Here is a 24,992-nt window from a genome sequence, read left to right as displayed (position 1 = left end):
TCAGAGATTGTACCTACTGAATTACTTCAGGGAAAAGGTTGATACAAAAAACTATGTGCAGATAGAGGAAAGTAGAGGAAAGCACATGCTTTTTTATGCACGGTTTTTTATGGTATTGGTCTTTGCTTTCACTTGATCCTTTTCTTCCTGTAATTCTTTTTCCAAAGAAATCACAGTACTTAAATTCTCTTGATAAAAAGCCGCAGCTGAATGTGTGAATATAGGACTACCAAGCATAGAAGCAAAAGCTGATGACCATCTCAGAGCATAACACCTGGGTTAACAACTACTCCTCTTCCCTGCTTCTCTAGTCTTATCCTATTGGACAGCAACAGCAGAAAGAATGTATACTTTTTGGAAAAGCAAGCTATTCCATTATCTTCCTCTTCTAGTAAATCAACAGTTCCTTGCCATACATGTGTAAATCGAGATTTTGTTTTTCATTTCTGTTCCACCCTGAGTTTTCTCACCAGTATGTTCTGAACAAGGCAGTCTATTTTTCATCCCATTATCCTCCAAAACTTGCAGTAAAATCAAAAAGTTTTAGTGATGCTGTTTACCTGCTATCTTGCATGAAACCTGGATGAAGAGCTGACAGTAAAAGCTTGCTGGGTTAAAGGAAGTGCATTGACTGAAAACAATGAAATTCAATGGGAATAATGGGCATGACAACAGCTACAATTCTGTGTCTGCTGACATTTTCTAGCACGTGTGTTAAAAACCACTGTAACTCTAATACTGTCAAGCATTTCCGATTAAGAAAGTTAATTTCTAAACAGCTTTCAGATTTGTGCTGTAAGTCGAGTAAGAGAAGTCCTACTACGCAAATTAAAATGCCCAGAAGATGACACCAGCATATTTCTTGTATGTGCACAACTTTGCTTAATATAAAAGTTAGTCTGATGTATAACTTCATTAAAAAATTCTGGATTAGATTATGAAAAACAAACTTAAAATGATTTAATGCAACACAGATGGAAATAGCTACTTTTGAAATGTCTTCTACAACTGTTTCCAGCTAAATGTAAATAAAGGCTCAAATAATTTGTTTTTTTGTTTTGTTTTTTTTTTTAAGCAAATAACTAACACATTTAGGAAAAGGACTGCCTCTGCTATCTTCAGAAAGAACTCCTAAAAAGTTTCATCCTGAAGAAATCATTGTGCTACTTCCTGTGAAAATGGTTCTGTACAAATGGGTAAAACAGAGTAAATGAATAGTTCACTAAAAGACGTATGTTGTGCCTTGAACCATAAAATTGATCACTTGACAGTCTATTTTCTGTGCTCCAGAAGGCAAGGTTTTAAGATATCAAAAGCCTTTGAGCAAGAGCCAATACCAAAATAAGTTAGTGGTGTCAATACTTGAGCAATATACACACTGAAAATCTTAAGATTTAGAAGACATGCATGATATTAATTTATCAGCAAACTCCACACAATTATTTAGCTGCAGAGGTAGTGTTCTTTAGCACTAGTCTAATACATCAGCTAAGTAAGTGACAGCTTGAAAACAGAATTCTTAGTCCCAAAAGTTTAAATTTTAGTAGAAGAAAACTAAGACTACTGCATTTTTTTTTTATTTTATTTTTCATCTTTCATACTATCCAAAAATATTTCAGAGAACACAAATATAGACTTCCTCAATTTTGGCATGTTCCACCAAAGAAAAAAAATAAAAATCAAGATACATACTGCAATTGCTGTCCTGAGATTCAAGTTAAACAGTGCTGATGGGATACTTTTACAATATATGACAAGAATCAAATTTGACTGACACTTGAATGCACAAGACTACAAGGTTTTAGTTGTATGCACACTAAAAAACAAAACCACAGACATGTAAAGATGTGTCCATAGAAACACAGTGGACACAGATTCACATGAGAGTAAGGTGTTCATCATAAAAAATAAAAAGATAGTTTCAGTTGCAGCATATTACTAAAAATCCATGCAACAGCAAACTTATGTATGAAAATATTATAATTGAAAGTTATTTATCGGATTATTAGAAAAAAATATTTCATTAATCTATTAATTTTCCTTTTTTTTTCTCATCCTTGTTATGAGTCTTACCAATGAATATTCAACATTATATACACAGGCATGATAGAAAATCAGAAAGTTTCTTGACTGCAAATAGTCTGCTTCAAAGTTAAGCTTCTCTGCTCTACTCATATTCAAGTCAAGTTTTAACTTACAATTTGCTCCAAACAAAACAGACTTCTAATTGTGAAATGTTGCCTGAACTGATGTTAGAGCAAAGCATCAGGATGGCATAAATTAAGCAACCATGATTACAGTAAGCAGACTAAACTTTGTTCGTTTATTGAGAAAATATTTAAAACTAATCTTAATAATATTCCTATGAAAATATTAAGAGTGACACCATTCTTCCTTACCTCCCACTCTTTAGCAGCATCTTCAGTAGTAGATTCTTCACTAGTTTCAGGCTCTTCCTTCTTTTTTACCACTATAAATCCAGGCTCTCGAAGAGACTCCCCAGTATCCTCTGCATATAGCTCTGGACTCCACTGGATAAAGAAGACATACAAGTGATCTGTCCTAGAGAAGTCAAGTAATGATACAAAGAAGAGAAAATATGGTAAACATTTGGGCTGTATCAAATAATATGAAATACCTGGGGTTAAAATAAAAATACTTACAATTTCACATTTTATTAAATACTAGAAATACATTTGAAAAAAGCTAGCCATTATAATAGCGTGGGGGCTTTGGTTTTTATATTAATTATAAGAAGCTCACACTGGAGGAAAATGAAAAACTGGCAAGTGACTAGCTGTGTTCTCATATAAGAGCACAGACCTTCCAACCATTATCATCCAATTGGAAAAAGTATTCCAGTTGAAATAACTTCCAAAATAAAGTTTTAAGATATTTTTCATATTATTTTAAAAGTACATGAAATATAAACGCAAACAGGATTTTAAAAGAAGTCTGTATGTCTGTTTTCTCTACCCTCAAAGAAGAGCTTAAGACTTCCAGAAATGTAACCAAAGTCACATAGACTGAGAATCTCTAGTTATGTGAGAAAGTAAGGCTGAAAATGTGCATATACATAACTAGATGAAGCTAGAGGCTACCTGGTCTGTAGCACTGCAGTAAATACCCAATATTTAAGTTACCTCCCTTTAAGTTACCTGCCACAAATGGTATGGTTTTCCAGTTTGGAAAAACAAAATGCACAAATTCCCAGAAGAAAGTTCTTTAGACAGGTGTCAGTCTATGTTGCTTAATTATTTCCCAAATGGATACAGACAGAGCATTTAGAAAAAGAACTACTGGATTCATTGCACTTATCTCATCGTGGAAGAGACAGCTTTAGAGCTAAGTGACCAGTGACACAAATTCTAGAGTTTGGGTATTCCCATGTCTCTCTTCAAAGGTATTTGTTACAGTTGGTCTGCACACTGGATTAGTGTGAAGAAAAATCTTTGGACATTTTCCCCCTCCTTTCTTACTAAAGACCTATAAAACTGGAATAGCAAAAAATACATGGCAGCAAAGCCTCAAAAAATGCAGCTATAATTTGTCTGTGCATCCATCTAAAAGGATACGTAACATGGGTACGTATTAAAAGCCTCTGAACATGGTCAGTTATTCAAAGACAGCTCTCTTGTTAACATTAAAGGTTTCCAGATAACACTGATAAAAGGAAAAAGACAAATTGTTTTCTGACAGTAAAAGAGAAAACATTTCAGATGCATAAGGCTTAACAAATTCTATGACAGTCAGAAAGGGAAGCTTCAGTTTCCTCATGCACTGATGTATCCATTTCAAAAGTCCTACAAGAAGTAGGAAAAATAAAAAATGAAAGCAAGGCCTTCTGCTATTAAAACAGCTTTAAATTCATAGTAACAGCAGTTAAAAAAAAAGTAAAAAAAAAAAAGTAATCTTTAAGAAAATCCAGAACATTCCTTCCCTGATAGGCTTACTTGAGATTACGAACAATGAAATAGAAAAGTAGTTATCTCACAATCCTGCATTATTTCTTATCACTAGTTTTCTTTCACCTATATTGACACTAAATAGTTTGACCTATGCAGAGTAGCACTAAACAAGTTAAGCACTGAATTAAGAAAAAATCTGCCCACGTGCAACCTTTTAGTGTACATTGTACACACTGTATGGATAAAAAACAAATCACTGATCTGCCATACAGTTAGAGAGAAACCACGTATGGGTGGAGACCCAGCTAAGAACTACTACTTCTGAAATAGGTGACACATTCTGCTTTCTCCTGAAGGTAAGTACTTGCACTGTTACATTAGAAAATAAACCAAAGATATATTTTTACCTGCTGTCAAGAAATTGAAAAAGTCTATACCACTTGAGGGTAGTGAAGGTGATTTTTAAACCAGATTAGTAATGTGCTAGACTCAGTTCTCTCTGCTGAAAAACTCAAGTATTTTGACGTCATTTCAGTGTGTTACATGTCTCCATTCACAGTGGACATGAAGAAAGACTACTGCCTTTCTCATTGCAGCCAACTTTTACGTATGAAATGATTTTTGTGTTTGTAATCAATCTTTTCTCCTTTAGATTAAAGAACCCCACTTACTTCTAATTTTCCTTATATGTTACACTTTCTAGGCATTAATTAGTCTTGCTGCTTTCCTCTGGACTCTCTCCAATTGATCGATATCTGTCCTCAACTGCAGTGCCCCAACTGGACATTCTATGCCATTCAGCTCAAAAGAAAAGATGGAAAAGTGACTTCATCATTGTGTGTAGGTATTTATACAAGATGACATCTGATAATTACTTTTTGTTTGGGTTGCTTTTTAGTTTGTTTTTAATCTCTTCTGTCATAATAAACTCTAATACCTTAGGAAAAAGATCACATTTTCAAGTTGAAAATAAGTCACAGTTTACTAGTAGCAAAGATCATTTAAGAAATGCAAGACTTTACTAGTGAGCATGGACATCTCATGTCGTTGCAGCTAATTTAGACATTTTTTCCAGTAGATGTGTTTAAGTTGCTTCCTGGAAAATATGTTTGTTCCGTAACGATAAAACAGAAGTACGCCAGCTAGTTCTTTTCAACTCAGAGCTCTAGAGAGAAATATTTTTTCCAAGCAATGGGAAGCACAGATAATGGCAATTAAAAAAAAAAACAACAACAACAACAACAAAAAAAACCTTCCCTGCAGAACCCACTTCCTTTATCAGGCCCCATTTTCTTGAATGTTTGATTTTTACTTGCTACAAAAGCCCAAATAATGAGAGACTATTGTATGAACCTGCAAATAACTCAGTAAAACTTCAATATGGTAATGAGGTATTCAGGCATTAAGTAAAGCCAATCATCAGTATCCTGGGCTCTATTTTTTTTTTTTTTTTTTTTTATAGACAGACACAAAAAGAATGGGGTAGGGAAAAACCCAAAACACACAGAGGAAACTTTCATGTTTTTTTTCTAATCTACCTTTCTTACCTTTCTTGTGGAACAGCAAACCAGTACTCATGTTTTTTATCTCTCTGAGCATACTGTTGCATCGATGCACTTGCTTGTGAAACAAATGTTTTTCTCATAGGTTTTCCAACCTTGAGAAGCAAAAACTTGTGAGATCGATGTCTTCGTTTCTCTTTCACATGGGAAGAACCTATTAGTAAAGAAAAATAAGCTATCCACAACGTACAATAGGATTTAATAGAATGATTGACCACTTTTGTAACAGGAAATAACTAGATAAGATGTTTACCTGACATAAGGTCAGTTAAACTCAAAAAAAGGTATGCTAAGTTATATCATTAGCAGAATTAACTTAATATTCAAATATGTTGTGCTCTACATTTTTACTTCCAACCCCAGCTGACATTATAGTAATCCTTCAGCCATGCTTGAAAGGCTTTCAGAAGGTGTTCTCAATGCATATCCCTCAACACTGATTCAGACACCACACTTAAAAAGCCTCCACGCACATGCAAAAGACACTTAAATAAGTACTTTACAGATGTAAAAACTGCTCAGTAATTACTTTTCCTTTAAAGAAGAAAATTTCCGGTACTGCTAATAGACAACTCAGATAAGTTTTAATTTGTTAGATATTTCAAACATTTCAAAGGTATGAACACCACTTCATGATAAAGTATACCAGATGTTGCAGTATGGGGCTTTTCCTGCCAGTACCGTATTTAATTGAACAAGCAAAATTAAATGATTACCCTCAAGGTCTGGATTGTCAAGTCAGCACAGGGTTACAGAAGAAGCCTTCTCAGAATTATTTCTTTGCCAGAATAATTGTTCAAATCCTAGAACATGAGCTACAGCCACAAGAGACTTTTAAAAGCAGGAAGGAAAGTGCAAGTTTTCAGAGTTCTGATGGTCACAAAGGATTTAGCCTGTCTCTGTTGTTAAAGGTATGTACAGACATGTTTCAGCTTTCTAGGAGACTCATCTGTTGGTTCCAGCTGAAGCTCACCATCAGTGTGACCATGCAGACTACCAATACAATGAGCACATGAGCAAATATCACCTTCTTCCTCTATAAATATCTCTACTGTATGCTTTGAATCTAGTTTTCAACACAAAGTTTAGAATTGTATTGTGCCATAAAATAATGTTTTTTGTTTGTTTGCTTTTTTCCAGTAAGTATCTAAATGGGTACTGATGTTACACTTATATTTTAGGATTATACCTGCAGTATATGGAATGGTAGGATAGTTATAGCACATGTGATCCAGAAATATTTTATAAGCCTATAAACTGTAAGATAAATTGTCAGATTTTAAAAAGACGACAAACAAAACCCCACTTCATAGTGGGGTTTTCCCCGGTTCCACAGGACTGGCATGTGAATTTTCTGGTAGCTTAAGAGAAGAAACTCAAAACAATCTGATATTTGTATTCTGGTCCTTTAGAAGTTTTAAACTGCTACACCTAATCTAGAGCCCTAAGAAATGGGATTTGTATAGTCCCTTGAAAAATTAGAAAAATCAGTAAGATTTATATTCATCTAGATGAGAGAACCAAAATTAATAATCTGTCCCTACCCCAAAATGTCAAAGGGGCTATTTGCAATTTTGCAATTCTCTGTGTGTGTGTGTGTGTGTGTATTCTCCTAATTTCTGTATTTAATACAAAAAAAAAATAAAAAATTAAAAAAATCCAGAAAAATAAGATTCTAGTAGTGGTTATTGGCTCTTATGCTTTGTTTTCTTTTTACCAATATCCAGCTAAGTGGTAAACAGACACTTTTAAGGAGTACAATAGACAGAACACAAAAGTTTTTACAGCATCTCACTCTTCCCATGAGATGTGATCTATTGCTAGTAGACCTGTCTTAAATGTAGTCTTTGGTGATCTTCAGAAGTCAAGGAATAGATCTATACTTCTACCTTGGCTCTATTTAAATTTGCCTATAGATGAAGCCAGTATATGTTTCATTAAATTTGTCTAGACTGAAATATTCATGAACACAAATAAATTCAGAAGAAATTGTTAATACAACTCAAATGCTAGTAAAAAATGTACTATTTTGAGTGAAGCCATTAGCACAAGTCTCCAAAAAACAAGCTTCTAGCTTGTATCCCTCCGAGTGAGGCACTGATCATATATATGTATACTCTGTGACTGTACAGTTCATCTTGCATGGAAAAAACTTAGTATTACTAAATAAGAATCTTTAGTAAAACCAGAAAAAAATAAGTATTCAATATATCTAAATTACAGGTAACATTCAATTGTTAGGAGAACAGCTATAGTGGCAGAGAATACTTGGGCTTGCATTATTATTTTTATTAAAGTCATAAAGAGCAACTTATGTCAACTGACATCTTTGCCAGAGGATTGTCTTAAATATTAAGATGTAAAAACCAAACTTCTCACAGAATGATGCAACTATTAGCCTGTTCCAAATTTTGAAATTAAGCTACTTGCTTAACAGGAGAAGAAAGAAAAAATCTGAATCATTTCAGAACCTCAAATGTAACAATTTCTGCTAAAGAATTTATTTTTATTCAATATAACCTCAGCTTCTAGTTAGTAAAAGAAAACAATACAACCATCAAATGCATTTCATACATACTCTATGAGTATGTGGCAGGCATTAAAGTTAGGCTTTCTTTATAGCCACCTCCAAATATTGCACAATTGAAATGACTAGTTTATCTCCATTAGTAAGATAGTGGGGTATCAGAAAGTGACCTAAAAAGTTTTTGTAAAGCATAATGAAGTATATTCAGAAACATCTAAGCTATTTAAATATGACAACATTTTTTTTTTTTTAAATACATGAATTGAATAACTTCAGACTTTCAAAATAGCTTCTAACTAATAATCCTATAGCCTGATCTTACAGAGGAGTAAGGATATTCCTTTGTAAGTCTACATATTCCCCACATTCATAGCATTAGTTTTACCATCTAGCTGTTATTTGCCCTGAGAAGTACTTTTCATATGTTCAAGCTTGATCTGGTCAGCATGAAAGTATTACAAGTTGCAAGTGAATGGTCTGAAAACCATTTTAAGTCTCAGTCTTATATTAAGCCTCCTATGTTTGCTGCTCACATCATGAACCTTAACCACAAGGCATATGTACCATAAAAGAAATTAAATTAATTCCCTGAAATTTATTCATACACAGGAGCAAAATTTAAGCAACAGTTAGCTGACTGCTAAGGAACCCTTTTGATTTTGAGCTCTACAGAGACCAATGTATCAAGAATCTAATCATACAGGTTCATTGAAATGTCCCCTACAAATATACTGCATATTTTAATATGATCATAAACAATTTCAATGAAGAAAAATATCAGTCACAAAGGTATTTACGTTTTCAATTTCCTGAGCAAAATTTTCCCACTGGTTTAAATAAGTATAGCTTAAGTATATCTTCAAGACAGTGAGAAATAAGCAATACATGACGATGTGTTCTGCAGAGCAGAAAACAGAAAATTCTCGAGAGCTGAAGGGAAATGCATTGCAAGTCTGAAGGCTAACACCATCCATAAATACTGACTCACCTTCTGGTTGCCCTTCTCCTGCAGCCACAGTTTTTTGACTGATTTCTTTTTGTGAATCCTGATGCATGTTTTCTCTTTGTTGTTTGGTTTGTTGCATAGTATGGGTCTTCCAGAGTTTGCGAAGTTCCTCAACTTCTGTCTCGGAGTCTTGAGTTCGCTCTTTCACTACTTTTCCTTTGCTAGTAGTCTCTTTCTTTGGAGAGTCTGTGGTATCTTCACAATGTGGACTTTCTTCTGTCTTACTCTGTATTTCTGGCTCTTTTGCTTGTGTAGAATCTTGATCTTGGTCCATTTTTGTCTCTTTGTTCTGTTCTTTGCTACCATGTGCATCTTGCCTCGACTGCTGGAGCACATTCCCAGTATTTTCACTAGATTCCTGTCCCCCCTTTACAGCCATCTCTGCACTTTCTGAACCTAAACTGTGGGTACTAAACTGTTTAACATTTACAACCATTTCAGCACTGAGTTTTAAGTCACTGTCAGCTTCTTTCGAGTCCGAAATTATTGTTAAACATTCTGCACTCGTTTGGTTTATTGTTTGGACAGATTCTGATGATGCTCCAGAAGATTTGCCTTGTCGAAGCTCATCCGAGGAAACAAGTTCCTCACGTATTGGAGAGAGTTCTGATTCTGTGAACACGTCTTCTGAAAGAGACTCCTCCGTACTCCTTGGGGCAGTGCTAGCACTGTCATTGCCTGTATCCCGGATCCTTGCATCCATTTCATCTGTATTGCTCTTTGCAGCTTTCTTGGAGTGGCCAAGTTCCCTTACAGATAGCTGTTCTATGTCTCTGTTAAGCAAATAAGAGTAATTACAATAGCAGGTGACCTTTATTGCAGAGTCTTTTTCTTTAGTAAGTTTAATGCTAAAAAAAATCACTTCTTTTAGTCTTAAAAATAAACTCCTCCCATGCCCACCCCATCCCTCTTAACCCTGTAGAGTATCAGCAAGGAGAAGCAAGCACCAATATGTTTACACAATGTATCTCTGTAGCAGTAAGCTTACGGCATACCTTTTGGCCATATGACATAGATGTGACCTCCCAATTTCACGTTACTTTTGCAAGTAGAAATTCTTATGAAACCAGCAAAACTGTTTCAGATGCTTCAAGTAGAAAATGAAGTAAAAAAACACAAGAAAAAAAAAACAAAAACAAAACACAAAGAGCTACAAGCAACCCTAAAATCCAATGGCTGAAGTCCTCCACGATCTTTTAAGCTTTGTCTACCAAAGAGGCCAGTATAATTTCATAGATCTGTCCCATGTATTATAAAGTTGACATCTAGCTCACTGGTAAAATATCAGCATTAAATCACCTGGTATAATCCTGGCTAAGCAAGTCAATACAGAACAATAGGAACCATCAAGGTAGATTTGTATCAAGATCTTACTATTCTGGAAAATACCCAACAGGGTGCTCACCAGTCAGGTACCTAACATTTTACCACTGTTAAGATAAATAAATCCTAAACTACTTGGTACAACAGAGCATTTGAAAGAACAGACATCAAATGTTGATAAATAACATATGAAAAAATAAAAGCAGGCATAAAAGAAGAACTTGCTTTCTCCGTGACATTACATTACATTATTTAAAACTTGCCTTTAGAAATAAGCTATTTTCTAAAATTTGTGGAATTTGAGGTGGCTGTGAATATGTTCAACCATACCAATATGACTCAGGCTTGTATCAGTGTTTTCAAATAAATTTAGTGTTGTACAACCTTAATTAGGAGTTTCTTATGCTTAAGCTTACTCTTGACTAGAGTTGTGAAATGAAGACCAGTTACCATAGGAGAACTTCTATTACCTAGTACCTTTAAGTTTGTACCTTAATCTCCCACACTGAAAAGGGATAATTCCACTCTGCATTTCTACAAAACTTTTTATTCAGTTACTAACGTCACTTAGACATCATTAAAATCCAGGATGTTTGCAAAAACATACAACCTCTTACTCAAATTTCAATATGAGGTTGATGCTAAGATTGTGCTAACATAGTAATTTTGCTTGCAAAGCTTGAGGAATAGAGTTTAGGATTTATCGCTTGTTAGATTGGGCTATTTCCTTAATTTTTCAAGATTACATTGATAACAACCTAAGGTACCAGAAATATGAGAAAAAGTGGAAAAATATATCTGAAAATGTGCAATTTTAGTATGGATTGTTGCTTATATATAAAAACCTTACAGCATGACATTTAATAACTAAAGAACGCATCAGTTTTGCGATATGTTTCCATTACACCAATAAGATTACTTTCAGTATTTGTGTTGCTTTTCCAAATTTGTTTTTGGTTTTACAGTTGGTAAAAGAGTTAACCATAGCAGTGAAATATTTAGAAAAAAATATAGAAACACAAGAAGTCTCAAATACTTCAAGACACACAGAGGGTCTTGTCTGATTTAGCTGTAGCTGTTAAGAGTTTTGGTTACAAACTTCAGGAATTTGCATTGTGTTTTACCAAAAGCTCACAAACATACCTCAGATTTTGAAGCATAAAAGTGCTGGGACCAAAGAAAATGTTAAAAGTTACCATGCATAGTTTATAGAAGCTGGACAAGAAAGATGAAACAAACCAGACATCCAAGACTTCAAATGCTGTGTAACCTTTTCTTATCAGGTATGTTTTCATTCCAAATGCATTTATATTAGAGGCAAAAATAAAAACAAATGCATGTGCTATAAAAGCACAAAAATCTATAGAATATTGAAGATAAATTTGTAAGTCAAAGTTGAATCATTGAAATGCTAAACATGCTGGGAAAGACTTGTTTTGCAACTGCAATATTATGATTGAAAAAGGTAGATTAAAAAAAAAAATCCTTGTAGTTCCTAGTGCAGGTAATGAAATTATGAAAATTAGATGACTGTTTTCCAGATGGAGTTTTTAAACTCCCAGAAGTCGAACCAAAGGCATCACTGTACATCAAAAACCCCAAAAGTACTAATGTAGCAAGACATACATTAGTTACTTTCAGGAAACACATGACTTCAGAGAGCAAACAAGGCCATGTCAATATGCCACTCTATTAGTAGGTTTCTGTTGAATCTGCACATAAAAAAAGAGATGTAAGAGTTACTTCTTCTAGGTGTCAAAATATTTATGATTATCGAGAAATATGATGGCATGCTACCTGTAAGAAGTTTAAAAGAGCATTTTTCATAGCTACTGAATGGGTTCATAACTTAGGCCTCAGTATAGGACAACTAGCACCTCCTTACAGAAGATGGTTGCATATTTAGAAAAAGTTATACATCAGGAAAACAGCTTTACTCAAATATATACATGTATATATGGGCTCTACCTAGGAAAATACCTTGGTTAAAGGTGTATACTTCCCTGCAGTTAGATGATTAAAGGTAGTCTGCAAATGTTTATGCTGTATGGACAATGACAGATGGCATGATTTTTATTGTACTATTTTTAAAAGTCTCTTTTGATTTAATATTAGAATGCATACTATTCCTGAGGATCATATAAAATTAGGAAAAATACAGAATGGAACAAAGATTTTTTCTTCACGCTGCTGTTTAAAGTTTTAAACGCCTACCACAAAAAGCACCGGCTATTAAGAGTTGCCAACCATTCTATTCACTTTAAACAATTCTAGATTCAAAGGGTTGGGAACACAGTTTTTCTCCTGGCCAAAAAGGAAAAAAGTAAACTCCTAATGCCATAAAAATATACACAAACCTCTGAAAATTAGTCCTAAAATTTTTTAACAGAACAGAAAGAAGGTATAGGAAGCCAGTTTGAGAAGCAAGTAGAAAGTGGTACACAAAGTTTTGTACCTAAAGCTGTTTAAGCTGAGTTTTTCTATTTAGTGCAGTTTCCACATTTTCAAAGATTCAGGTTTATCTGTTACATGGTGGAATAGGAGCAGAGGAAGTGCTATGGTACCCTCTCCCCCCTTTTTACTTTTATTTTTTTTAAAGAGACTATAAGAGGAAAATACACATATATAGAAGAAGAGATATTCTCAAAGTAGTAATGAATGTGAGAGCTTAAAACAATGCAAGCTTTCTCCATGTTTTCTCCGAGCCAATCTTGGACATTTTTACAAAGGAAAACAGAAAAAAAAATGTGTTTGTGCTACTTTTGCATGGTCAGCCATATATTTACTCAAAGCTTCATAAATACTATTCTATCTTACATGCTTAATGAATCCTTAATTTTGCTGTCCACAATTTCCTTATACAAAGCAGCTGACATCACTTCTTCCATGGGACACATGATGCCATACTCTTCACAGCCGTTCTCTTGAACCAGAGGATCCATTTTATGAGGATCAAACATTATATTATTTGGCGTCACTAGCAGCACACCATTGACTGTACCCTAAAATGAGAGGAAAAAAAAGTGGTAAATTTTCTCCTTTATATTTCAGCTTACTCACTTTTTCATAGGGAAAAGTGTTTTCTAATTTTTTTTTAAGCTTTTTTTTTTTTTTTTAAATCTTTAAGCAACTTTATACAGTTTGTTTTCTTGCAGTTTTACAGTTACCTGGAAACCTAACACTTGTTATGGGGAAGAAAATGAATGACCCCCTACTTCTTTAAAAAAAAAAAAAAAAAAAAAAAAAAAAAAAAAGGCCAACTAGTTTTGTCCCTATTCATAACAATTATCTAATGATTAGTTTAAGGAGAAAAAAAAATTGCTTCCAACCTACAGAATATGCTAGGAGGCTCCTCTGAGATAAATCTTTATCTTTTCTAGACAACCATAGGGCTTTTTGCTATTTTGGTAGGAAGTTTCAAGCATTTTTTTCATAAAACCTAACTCTTAACTCTTCTTGTTTTCCTCTTTTCAAGAAAAGTCTCATAAGCAGAAATTTGTCTCCATATTCTCACACAAAAGTGACAGCAGTATTCGATACAACTCATTCCAACTTAATCGACCTGTTGATTGACTGGACAAGTGTTTAATATTTCTGGTCTAGTTTCATTCTAGAAAGACTTCCTTTTAAAAAAAGATACAGCACTAAGATGCACCTTTAGATGAGTTTTATCACAAATGATACCACCACAGGACGTGAATACAAGTAGATTTTGAACTTTTAATGTTGAAAACCTTAAGAAGTTAGTATTCATAAGTGGTAGGATTCTCTGAACTCCCCACCCATGTTAGAAAGAGGTGCAACCGCTAACACTACAGCAGCTCACTAAGGGAATTCATTCTGTTCAGTTCACGTCAGATTAATAGAATTTAAGCTTAATCTATGAACTGGAAGAAATACAGCCTGAAGCAGGATCACAGTGATCCTTCAGTTATAGGTCACGAATCCTAAGAGCTTTACAAATTAATGAACACACTGAAAACTTTTGTGCAAAATCACAAAAAAAAAGTTGCTTTATACACTGCTGAAACTTACAGTGAACTCGGTATTTATTCTACTCCTGTTAAGTTGTTCACAGTGACCAACAACACTGCATATTAGATTGGAGAAGAATTGTTGCTCTGTAGTTTTAGGAACACATACCAGCACAGCATAAAATAGAACTACCTTCCTTTCCATTGACAGAAATCTGTCTCTAGCACTCTGATGACTGATGATCTTCATAGCAGAAATACAAAGATGCCTTATATTGAACAGGAAGTTATAGACTACTAAAAAATGAGCCAAAAGAAGAATTAAAGCTTACAGCAATGACAAATGATATCGCCATTATGAAAAAAGGAAACAGTCTCAAAAGCAGCTCTTGTCTACATGTCTACATATAAGTCCTGAGTAGTTCAGTGCCCAGTCAGGTTTCGCATGTGCCAGAGTACAAAGAATGTCCTAAGGACTTCAGAAGTCAGAACATATTTACATAATTTCAAGATGTTTAAGACACTGAAACAATCGCTAGTATTTCCTCCAACAATGTGTGGATTCTGGAAGTAAGCTTTCAGGGTGCAAAAAGGAATTCCCAACTTTTGTTGACAGTCATCCTTTTGAATTTGTTTCTCCTCACTGTAGTCTAGAAAAAAATCTAGCATGACTGCAAATATCAGTAAGTGTAATCATAAGAACAATTGCTTCTCTTTAAACAGATATGGCCTCTATAAATTAAAAATGCAAAGCAAAAAGCAGCATCATTCCTAAATTACGTATGGCATTAAAGAACACAAAATTGAATTTTACTAATATTCTCCAGTTCTAACCTACAGAAGCCAAGGCCATAACCATTTTTAATGACAGAGTACATCATTATAATAACAGTATGCATGAAATTAAGAGGGCTCAACTTAACTGTAGAAATTTATTGAAGATATGGGGAAAGGCACTTAACTTATATTGAAGAATAAGAGATTGTATCAGATAAGTATATTAAAGACAAAGAAAGTCCACAAACACATTTTAAGTGATCTGGAGACTAGCGTCACACAATACGTATGAAGGAATTTTCATATTTTACCCTAGTTTCAGTTATATTGCTTCCAGCTTTGCTGTAGTAGTTCAGAAAAATACCACCACCACCCCAACACAAACGTCCAGCTCCTACTGGTCTGGCAAGTCAATAAATATCCTAACGAAATGTCATCATATTCAGGATTATTAAAAAAAAAAAAGTCTGTTTCCAGGACAAAATGGGAATGTGTCTAAACACAACATTCAGTTAATTCAGACACATCAGACACTGAGGAACAGTAAATAGCTAATCATCTGAATGCAAATGTCCAGGCAAAGAAGTGTGCAAGACTGACTAAATAACAAAAACAAGTTTAAATGACCTTCTGTTTCAAGTGGAAGCTTTATAGAACAGTCAGACAATCCTTCTGGTAGAAAAACAAACAAACAACAACAAAAAAACTAACCTGCACACCAGGCAGTTGTTAAGTATGGAAGATTCTAAAGCCTACCTCAGCAACCTCAATTAAACACATAAGCAAGCTTTTCAGCTGCTATCAATCTTCACCTTAGAAGAAAACCTTGACTCCAATAGGTAAATACTCAGTAGAGAAATAAATGGAAATACACTTTCAGATTAAAAGTTTATTCTATTTGAAGAAATAGAGAATTAAACCATTGAAGCTACTGGGCTTTTTGCATACTTGACTAAGAAGCTGCTCAAGCACCTGAAATGACAAAAAGCAGTAGAAAAATACATACTGATATCTTGAAAACACTGGCTTAATACCTCCTCAAGAAGAGATGACCTATTTCTTTGTTATCCATATACAAAGTCAACATTTCTGGCTCAAGTTACTTGATATGCTCCACAGTTACTATACAAATACTTCAGAGTGTGCTTTTCTAGAAAATAACAGCTGCCCCAAATTTATGGGCTGGAAATTAGATTATTAATAATACAAACATCACTAATACTTCCATCATTGTTAATAACAACAGTTACTGTATGCTAGCCTAGGTAGCTAGGGTAAATTCAAGTTAACACACAGATAAACAGTAACCTTTTTTTCCCTTCAAACATGTCAGTGTTACTACCACTTCAGCTACATCTGTGGCTAAGAAATAATTTGTCTTTCCTGCCTTCAAACTTGTTTGAAGGAGAAAGGCTTCCTTGAAGCCTGTGGATTATGCATTACTCAATTGTTTGTGTTTCCACAGCATAGAGAGCAAATCAAATGCTACTGTGAGAAAAATATGGGTGGTATCAGAACAAAATATAGAAGAGTACACATGCATTTAATCAACCACTGGTCACGAACTGTACTATGCTAGTCCTCCCCAGACGATGGAAGCTGAAGCAGCTCCTGCTTTTGAGAGTGGACTAGTTTTATATAGAGATAGATAAAAGACACAACCTGAAACTTCTATTTCCTTGTCAGTTTGCTGTAATGGATCAGACAGACTTCTGTATCAGCATTCCTACAATACATACTGCTCAGAACTATCACCTCAACTGTAAGTTAGTGATTAATTTTTGAGCATTTTAGTACTATGAATTCATTTTAGGTTCTGGAATGACTTTTCTGGTTACTCACACATTTACATGTATATACTATGACAGAACAAGTCACAGCTATTCTACAAAAGTGCCCAGAAATGGGTAACACTGATGTAGGGATAAAACCAATAACCTACTGTCTTTTGTCTGTCTTTCAATAATCTAACCTCTTTCATTATTTTCAAGTCACTAAAGAAGGCTGATAGCATCAAGACTCAAGCCCCATATAATTATCTTGATTCTTTGTTTTTAGAGTGGGTAAAGAAGATCCAAAGCTCCCTCTCTGACCTGAATAAACTGCTTGAAATATTTTCAGTGTTAATATATTCTTCAGACTGAAGAACAGTGTAAGGGCTCACTTACATAAAATCCTCCCTACGCCCTCACCTACCCATACCAACACAGGGAGTGACAGCCTAGCTTCTCCCTTATGGTAGTACTCTGTTACGTGCTTGAGCACAAGTCCCTTCAAAGGCAAATATTTGTTGAACTTTTTATGAACAGCTCAGACAATATTTTATTCAAATCAGACTTGACAATTATTTTCAAAAAATTATTTGTACCAATGATGTGTCAAAAAATAAGATAAACAAATCAGAGCAACAGCATAAGCAAAGATTGGGCAATGGCTGGCACACTGAGCTCCTACAGTGCTCCTGTATGCTGCCACCATTTCCTTCAATCTCCTAGCTTTCTAGCCCTACAGGGGAAGAAAAAAAAAAAAAAGTGAAGAAAAAATAGGGACCAAATAATCCAAAGGAGGCTTGCCTCCTTTGGACCATATATATAATTAGTTATTGTAGAAGAGGATATAAAACTGTCAAACTGAAGTGAAAATTAGAGTCTGCATATAGCTATTCAGTAGTTCAATCTGATGCTGTTATATGAAGTATGGTGTTTGACCAAAACTCAAAAATACCACTTGAAGTCAAGTTTCTCCTGTATGTAGGAAAGACGCTAAAGGTACAAAATGAATTCATATTCAAGTGAACTTCGAGTTTAACAGCCTCAAGAAGCAGTGAGCCACTTTCTTTGAAAACCATCTGGACACACTAAGTTGTTAAAAACAGAACTCTTCAGTCTTAAAACTGGTTCAGAAAAAAAGGTAATCCATGTAAGTAAAAACTTACATAAAGAGGATTAAATTACACCTGTATATAGATACTAAAATCTGAATAGATTTTAACTTCATTCTATTGAAGTGTTATGTCTTAGTAAGCATTGGGGTTAAATCCTCAACGATATCTGAGGTACAAAATTCTGAACAAGCAAGATAAGAGAGGATTAGATCCAAACTTTATGGCATAGCTGAGTCCAAATATTAAGATTAGGCAGTTCAGTAAACTGCGCTTTTAGGAGGTTTGAGAAGATTACTATCAAGCAGTTTTTGTCCAGAAGTTGCCTCTAAATTATTCCATTATTTTATTGAACACACACAGTAGAACAAAAAATAGTTCAGAATTTGTGAAACATGAAGATAACCATCTTGTTAGTTCTTTCTTCATTTCTTGTTGAAGTCTTTAACCTTGTCAGTATTCTCCTTTTCACCTCACGAACACTGATTTTTGTACCCAACTTGAGAGGGATTTGCTTTTAAAGCCTCAGTATTGCTAATTCACCTTTAACAACTACTTTTCTAAACAAGACAAGTAAACTAGTAGGCATAATAAAGACCGATTAATTTTAAAGCTCTTCTATTAGTTTCACTTTCAATAAAGTAGACTGTTTAAGATACCCTTTTCCCTCCCAACGAACAGTGAAAAGAACCAAAACCCAGAGCATACTTGTCTTCAAAACAAATACCAAAAGGATTTTAACCTCCATAGCCTGTTGTGGAAGAAGCAAGAAATACAACTGCTAGAAAGAACAAGTCTACCTACACCATAAACAGAGTGATGGCGCAACCCTGCAGTGCAACAGTCAGTTACTCTACACTGACTTCTTGTCCGACCATGATGTAGCATATTCACAATGCTTTAACTGTGCCCAACACACATTTCTCCAACAGTGGCCTTAGATGTCTAAGGAGAACTGTAACAGGGCAAATGCTTCCAGGTTCCAACCACTACATCAGAGAATTGCTGTGTCCTTAGCAAGTCACCAAACATACAGAATAAACAGTTTTTCAAAGACAGAAGTGACATTTTTATCTTAACATGAGTCCTTGCACATGTGGAATTCGGTATGTTGAAAAAATAGGCTTTCACTAGGGTTTAGTTTAAGAACAGTCTGTTATTTCACATCTGTGGCCTATAAAACATTAACCATGAGGTTCAAAATCACTCAGAGTAGAAAGCAGAAGATGAATCTTAAGTTTTCTTCAGAAAAGCTTTAAAGAATCATCATCTTTCATCATCAGGGAGTATATCAAGGAGAGAGGACAAGACACCAGAAGCTGTTCCTACCATGTGACAAAGGCTAAATAACACACTAAGCTTCAGAAATCAACACTCAAGTCTGAACAGTTTAGCATTCATTCCCCACCCCATATGGGTTTGATACTGCGTTGGATTATATAACTTCAGAACCAGCATTCTCCTTGAAGTTTTATAAAATAGTCTGTAGAGATGTGAGCCAAAGACAAATGCTGTGAACACTTGCCATATTATTCTGACAAGGAACTATAGCACATAACTAGTATGCTGTAAATTTAAACCCTTGCTTAAAGTTCTTCTGTATAGCAAAGTTTCTACTGAGGCTGACAGTTCTTATTTCCTACACACCAGTGTTCTAGAGCATTTAAAACCTGGAAATAGAACCTTGTTTAGGATCAATCTAAAAAATCACTTAGGGGAGGAGTGAAAAATGTGAAGCAAGCTAACTACAAAGTTTAGAACAAAACCGAGTTTTTCCAGTGCTTGTTACTAACTTCTAACACAATGCTTTTGCCAGTAGGTATGTATGTACTGGCAAAAGGTTTCAAGTCCATGTTTATGATTTATATGTATTTTGTGTGTTTTTTTTTTTTTGTTGTTGTTTTTTTTTTTTTTTTTTTTTTTTACATTCCATACAGTAGATGAAAAATGCAAACATTAAGTACCTTGCCATTGGTGATGTACTTGCAGTTAATTTTTAGAAACTTCTCCGTAAATGCTTCTTCCTCTTCGGAGGTGGATGATACCACTCTTGTAGGACGAACACATGCATGTGCTGGTGAAGCAGCTGACTCCTTCCGTTGCACTCCATCTGGATCCTAGAAGGGAATATTTAAAAAAAAAAAAACAAAAAACAAAAAACACAACTTATCAGCTTGCCTTTTTAAATATTGAGATCTTCCATTGTATAATTTTTTGCTGTAGAAATGAAAGAAAAGGTAAAAATAGGATTCCAAATCCACTGCAGTTTAAAGAACAACTTTGATCTGAGCATATATATAACACTAATAAGGCACAGCTTAACTAGCACATGGTAAGAAACACAAGTAGGAAGGCACATTTAAAATCAACCTGGGAATAAACAACAAAATAACCATCAGAACTCACATATGGAGATCATCTGATATGCTTTCACATCCAAAACTTGAGAAACTGGCAGTTAATGGAAAGGATTATTTTCCAACTTCAACAAATAAAAGCCTCATTAAGTCTTCTGTTATCCTTCCATAATATTACACAGTATATTGGAAGGGCCCTCTGAAGGTCAGATAATCAAATCCTGTGTTGAAAGCAGGCTTAAGCCTACAACTGATCAGGTTGCTCATGGCATTTTCAGTTGAGTTTAAGTCTTAGAGGCAAGAGATTCCATAGCCTGCCTCTCCAAGAAACCCATTCCAATATTAGCCACCCTTATCATGAAAAACATTTTTGTATTATTTAACCAGGAACTCTTACACAGCAACATGCACCTGTTGCTGCCTAACCTTTCACTATGAATCTCTGAAGTTCCCAATGTTTGTTTTCCTCCCTCCAACCTCTCTATCTGTGGTAGCACACAGAAATCACGTTCTCCATTAGCATATTTTCCTCGAGGCTATGCAAACTGGCTCTCTCAGACAGTCCTTGTGCATCATGTTTCCATTCCCTAATTATCCCCCCAGTGGGCTTTGTGCAGTATGCTCACCTGTCTTGGGCTGAAGGAGACAGAAGTAGGCACAGCACAGCACATGCAGGTCCACAAGCTCCCCTAACAGGGGAGTAATCATCTTTCTTAACCTTTTGGCATTGCTCTTTCATTTGCCACCTGGAACATGATTAGCCCGCATCTTCACAAGCGGCCACTGTTAAACACTCTGCCTACCAAGACACCAGATCCCACCTCTCCTTGGCCCTTACTCTTTCCTGCAAAGCAGCTGTCCAGTCAGCCAGCCCCCAGCCTGTACTGCCACATGTGGCTGTTCTGGTCCAGCTGGGTCTTTGTTGCTACTCAACTTCAAGCAGATGGAGAGATGAAGCAACAGAAACCACCTGATGTCCCTCATTAGCAGCCCTTGCCCTTCCCTCCAGTGTATTGAGGACTTTCCCTAGAGTTTGGTCCTTCCTAAGCTTGCTGAGGGTGCATTCTGTCCCAACACTTTGGGCACTGCAAAGCAGATTAACCAATATTAGCCTTCATGGGAAGCCCCAAATATTTGCAACAGCCCACTCTCCTGAAAGCAGGAGAAAATAGCCAACTGTACGCAGAGACACTGAATCACTTTGAGCCCAAAGATCCTACCAACTTTTCCACCTTCTCTTGTAGCCCATCCATTTAATTCATATTTCCCTATCTTTGTAACAAAGCTGCTCTGGGAGAGTGTCAAGTGTCTAGCTTTAGTCAAGGTAAATAATATCCATGTTTCTTCTCTCATCTGCTGAGCCACTCATGTCATAATCTGATAGAAAGCTGTCAGTTTGGTCAGGCATGATACCAACACTCTGGCTGTTCCCTAACATCTTCATCTTTCGTCTGCCTTGATATAGCTTCCAGAAGAATTCCTTCATCACCTTCCCAGGCAGATATTAGTTTCTATCTTGCTGTCTCACTATATATCCAACAAAGTAATTACTATACGAACACAGAACCTTACGAGGAACAGGACAGAGGGGAAAAAAAGTTTACAAATAAAAATTACACATATAGAAAAGAGTGCTCCAAAGCCTATTTTATAGTCTCAGATGATCCATTTTGGAATTTAATCAACATTTAGGGAGTTCCATTTCATGCACGATTGCTATCAATAAACTACTACAACTTATAAAAATGTGAACTTCTATGTTCCCTTTGGGTTTCTGCTGTTCTGTTCAGTTCTATTCACTAGCACAAGTTGCAGCCAACTGCTTTTAGTCTTACTTAAAGACAGTACTTACAACTGTGTTCAGTTCATCATGTCTTTGCCACTACTTTAAATAAAATTGAAAGATGCACACAAAGGTTAGAGAACCAAAGTCCAGTTCTGAATATTGAACTGGGTTTTGCAGAAAGAGGTAAGAGATACAATTAAAAGGCAAGCTTCCTCAGGATGAGTTCTCCTTCCATCTCTGACTTTCTCCTAAAATTATGTGGTCACTTTTGTGACTGCATGTAATTTTATATGTGGTTGTAACAGTTCCTAGTTGATATCTAAGTCCACCATTTATAAGCCAGCTGTTTTGCATTCAGCAGGACTAATACTGGTGGCAGAATTTCAAATTTAGTAACAACCTTGTCACTACATATTTTTGAAATGTATTTTTAAGTTTTACAGGTAGTAAAATTTACTGATCTTCCTAAATTTGTGCATAAGACTGCTAGATGAAAAAACACTTGAAGAAAAAAAAAAAAAAAAAACAAAAAACAGTAGCGTAAGAAAGGCTTAAAAATCTAAGCCAAGTTTTTATATAAAAAGCCTGACACTAACAAGCTTACTGAAATACACACCAAAACATTAGCTTAAGAATAGCAAGGTAAGAAAACAGGATTATAAAGGCCTTCTACTGGCCACATGCTGACTTGTATTTAGTCACGGTAGTGTTAAACTAATCTTAAACAGAAGCGAAAGCACAAACACAGTACAGTCATTGTCTAACCAACTCCTAACCTTTGCTTAGGCAAAATATGGTAGCCTCATTCAATTTCATGCAAGAAGTGATCCATTTCAATGATGATACCACAGAGAGATGATCCCTTTACATTATAAAGGCAGAATAACACATCCTCTTTAACTTTAGATGTGCTAAAATTTCACCTGCAACTGCTGATTCAAAACTGTGGAGCTGAAGAAGACAGACATCAATACAGAGCATTAGAGAATGCATGAATGACAGCACTATTACCAAAGGAATGGCAGAAAGGAAAAAAAGCATGGAAAACAGGTGTTATCAGAGAACAAAACCTGCCAGCCTTATCTTCACAGAGAAGTCATGTACTACTTGCTAGTTAAATAAAAACCAACCACAAAAAAAGCCACACATACACAGTCCACGCTGACAAACACAAGTGACTTCTGTTGTTCTTCGTTTTTATTTCACAGAAGTCATCCAAGAACATCCCTTCCCCTCCTTACACATGCCTCAAAAAAGCTGAGAGACGAAAGCTTCTGTGAACAATTATATATTGTCACATAAACACTTCAAGAAAAGTCAAACTAAGAACTGTTTGTGGTGATCCATGACACATAATGAAATGTACAAAACTGTTCTGCAACAATGCAGTATGTCAAGTACAGTTTAACTCACAAGATGTTGCCAATGTTGAGTTGCCTACACTAAGCAAAATAACCCTTCATATAAGAGGATTTTAACTTTTTTTTTTTAATCCATTCTGTTTCTTCGACTTCAAGCTTTTGTGTTTTTTTTTCAACTGATTACTTGCACTTAGTGAACATACAGTAGCATATACTATTTAGCCCACCTATCTACTACATGCAAACAAGCATATACAAAAATGATTCACAAGATTAAAAACATGTTGTATCAGGAAAAACACCTTATTACAGGAAGAGCACCGACTTCTATTAGTAAAATTAATGAAAAGTTACCCAAGGGAGAAATCAACATTTACTCTGTATGGGTAGATCTATCCTAGCATTTACAGTGATTCTAAGATCGATAAAGAAGAAAGTAAAGTAAATACACTAGATTAGTCTGCAAGAATACGACACCACTTTGCCATAAAATGTAAATGTAGATTTATTTACTACAACAGACAGCAAACATCCCAAGACAATAGCCATAGGAAGTTGGGCAAAGGAATAACAGAAAAAACAGATATAATTTTCAGTACAAGCAGCACTGTAGCCTGATGCAGTTTAGGAACCTCTTCAGTAATGAAGCTGTAACCTCTATTTAAATTTCACTGGATCAAGCCATGCAAGGAAGTAAATAAATGCTTTAAGTCTCAAGCCTACCTAAGCTTTTAGCACACAGAATCCTGGAGTAGTCATTTGACAGCATGACTGCACAGTATCAGGAAGTTTTGTTATTTGAGATAAAAGATAACAGGAAAAGAACAGTAGCGACATGTTAGGAAATATCTGAATAGGGTAAGAATTCTGTATATTGCGGAGAAGCTGAGGGTCTAATACAGCAACTTTCTGATTTGATTTCTCCCCATGAAATTTTCTCAAAAGCAAAACAGCATTCCTGGAAAGACTTACTTTTATAAAGCTATTTCATTGCCAAAATCTACACTCAAGCTTGATTACAGTGCAGCGTTGATAATTTCTTCTATTTATTTAATATTTTTTTTTATTTATAAAAGGTATTATTCTGCTTTCAACTCCAGGTACTGTAAAGTACTTTCTCCCAAAACGAGCGAATACTTTAAGAAGAAAGCATAACATTTGTAACATTTATCTCATAAGGGAAAATTATTTTCAAGGACATCAGGTATACCTACATTTATTGTAGCCTTGTCAAACTCTGCTTCTGAAGATGTAGGTGATAGGGGACTTATAGGACTTAGAGAGGGGGAGCTGTCCACACTAGAAATGTAGTCTGGGTCAGGAACATACAAAATCTATAAAGAAGATATAATGCAGTTAGAAGTTATGCTTTCAAAGTTTAACTTATACCTGAAATAATGAGAAATCTATTTGTCATGCTTTCTCAAAACAAGCTAAACAGAGCTATTTTTGCTCCAGCTAATTTTAAGAGAAATTATAAATTCAGGGAATAAACAAAGCAACACAAAATAAGTCTCAATTTTAGGTTTA

General features: G+C 35.1%; 1 protein-coding gene across 12 annotated transcripts in view; it reads right to left on the bottom strand.

Moving 5' to 3' along the window:
• Positions 1 to 24,992, bottom strand: part of OXR1 (oxidation resistance 1) — a 267,820-nt gene that overhangs the window by 30,862 nt on the left and 211,966 nt on the right. For 9 of the 12 annotated variants that reach the window (XR_011093154.1, XM_068672484.1, XM_068672485.1 and 6 more), the window contains 6 exons: positions 24,677 to 24,796; positions 19,923 to 20,075; positions 13,144 to 13,328; positions 8,986 to 9,776; positions 5,456 to 5,624; positions 2,400 to 2,562 (listed from right to left, as the gene is read on the bottom strand). Coding sequence is in view for 11 of the 12 variants with exons in the window: in XM_068672484.1 (XP_068528585.1) it covers positions 2,400 to 2,562; positions 5,456 to 5,624; positions 8,986 to 9,776; positions 13,144 to 13,328; positions 19,923 to 20,075; positions 24,677 to 24,796 (1,581 nt within the window). In the remaining variant the exon portion in view is untranslated. The remainder of the gene's footprint in view (positions 1 to 2,399; positions 2,563 to 5,455; positions 5,625 to 8,985; positions 9,777 to 13,143; positions 13,329 to 19,922; positions 20,076 to 24,676; positions 24,797 to 24,992) is intronic. The other 3 variants (XM_068672491.1, XM_068672493.1, XM_068672492.1) reach the window with 1 other exon arrangement.

The sequence above is a fragment of the Anas acuta genome, chromosome 2 (assembly GCF_963932015.1).
Source record: "Anas acuta chromosome 2, bAnaAcu1.1, whole genome shotgun sequence".
Classification (NCBI taxonomy): domain Eukaryota; kingdom Metazoa; phylum Chordata; class Aves; order Anseriformes; family Anatidae; genus Anas; species Anas acuta.
This window is presented reverse-complemented; position numbering and strand designations above follow the sequence as displayed.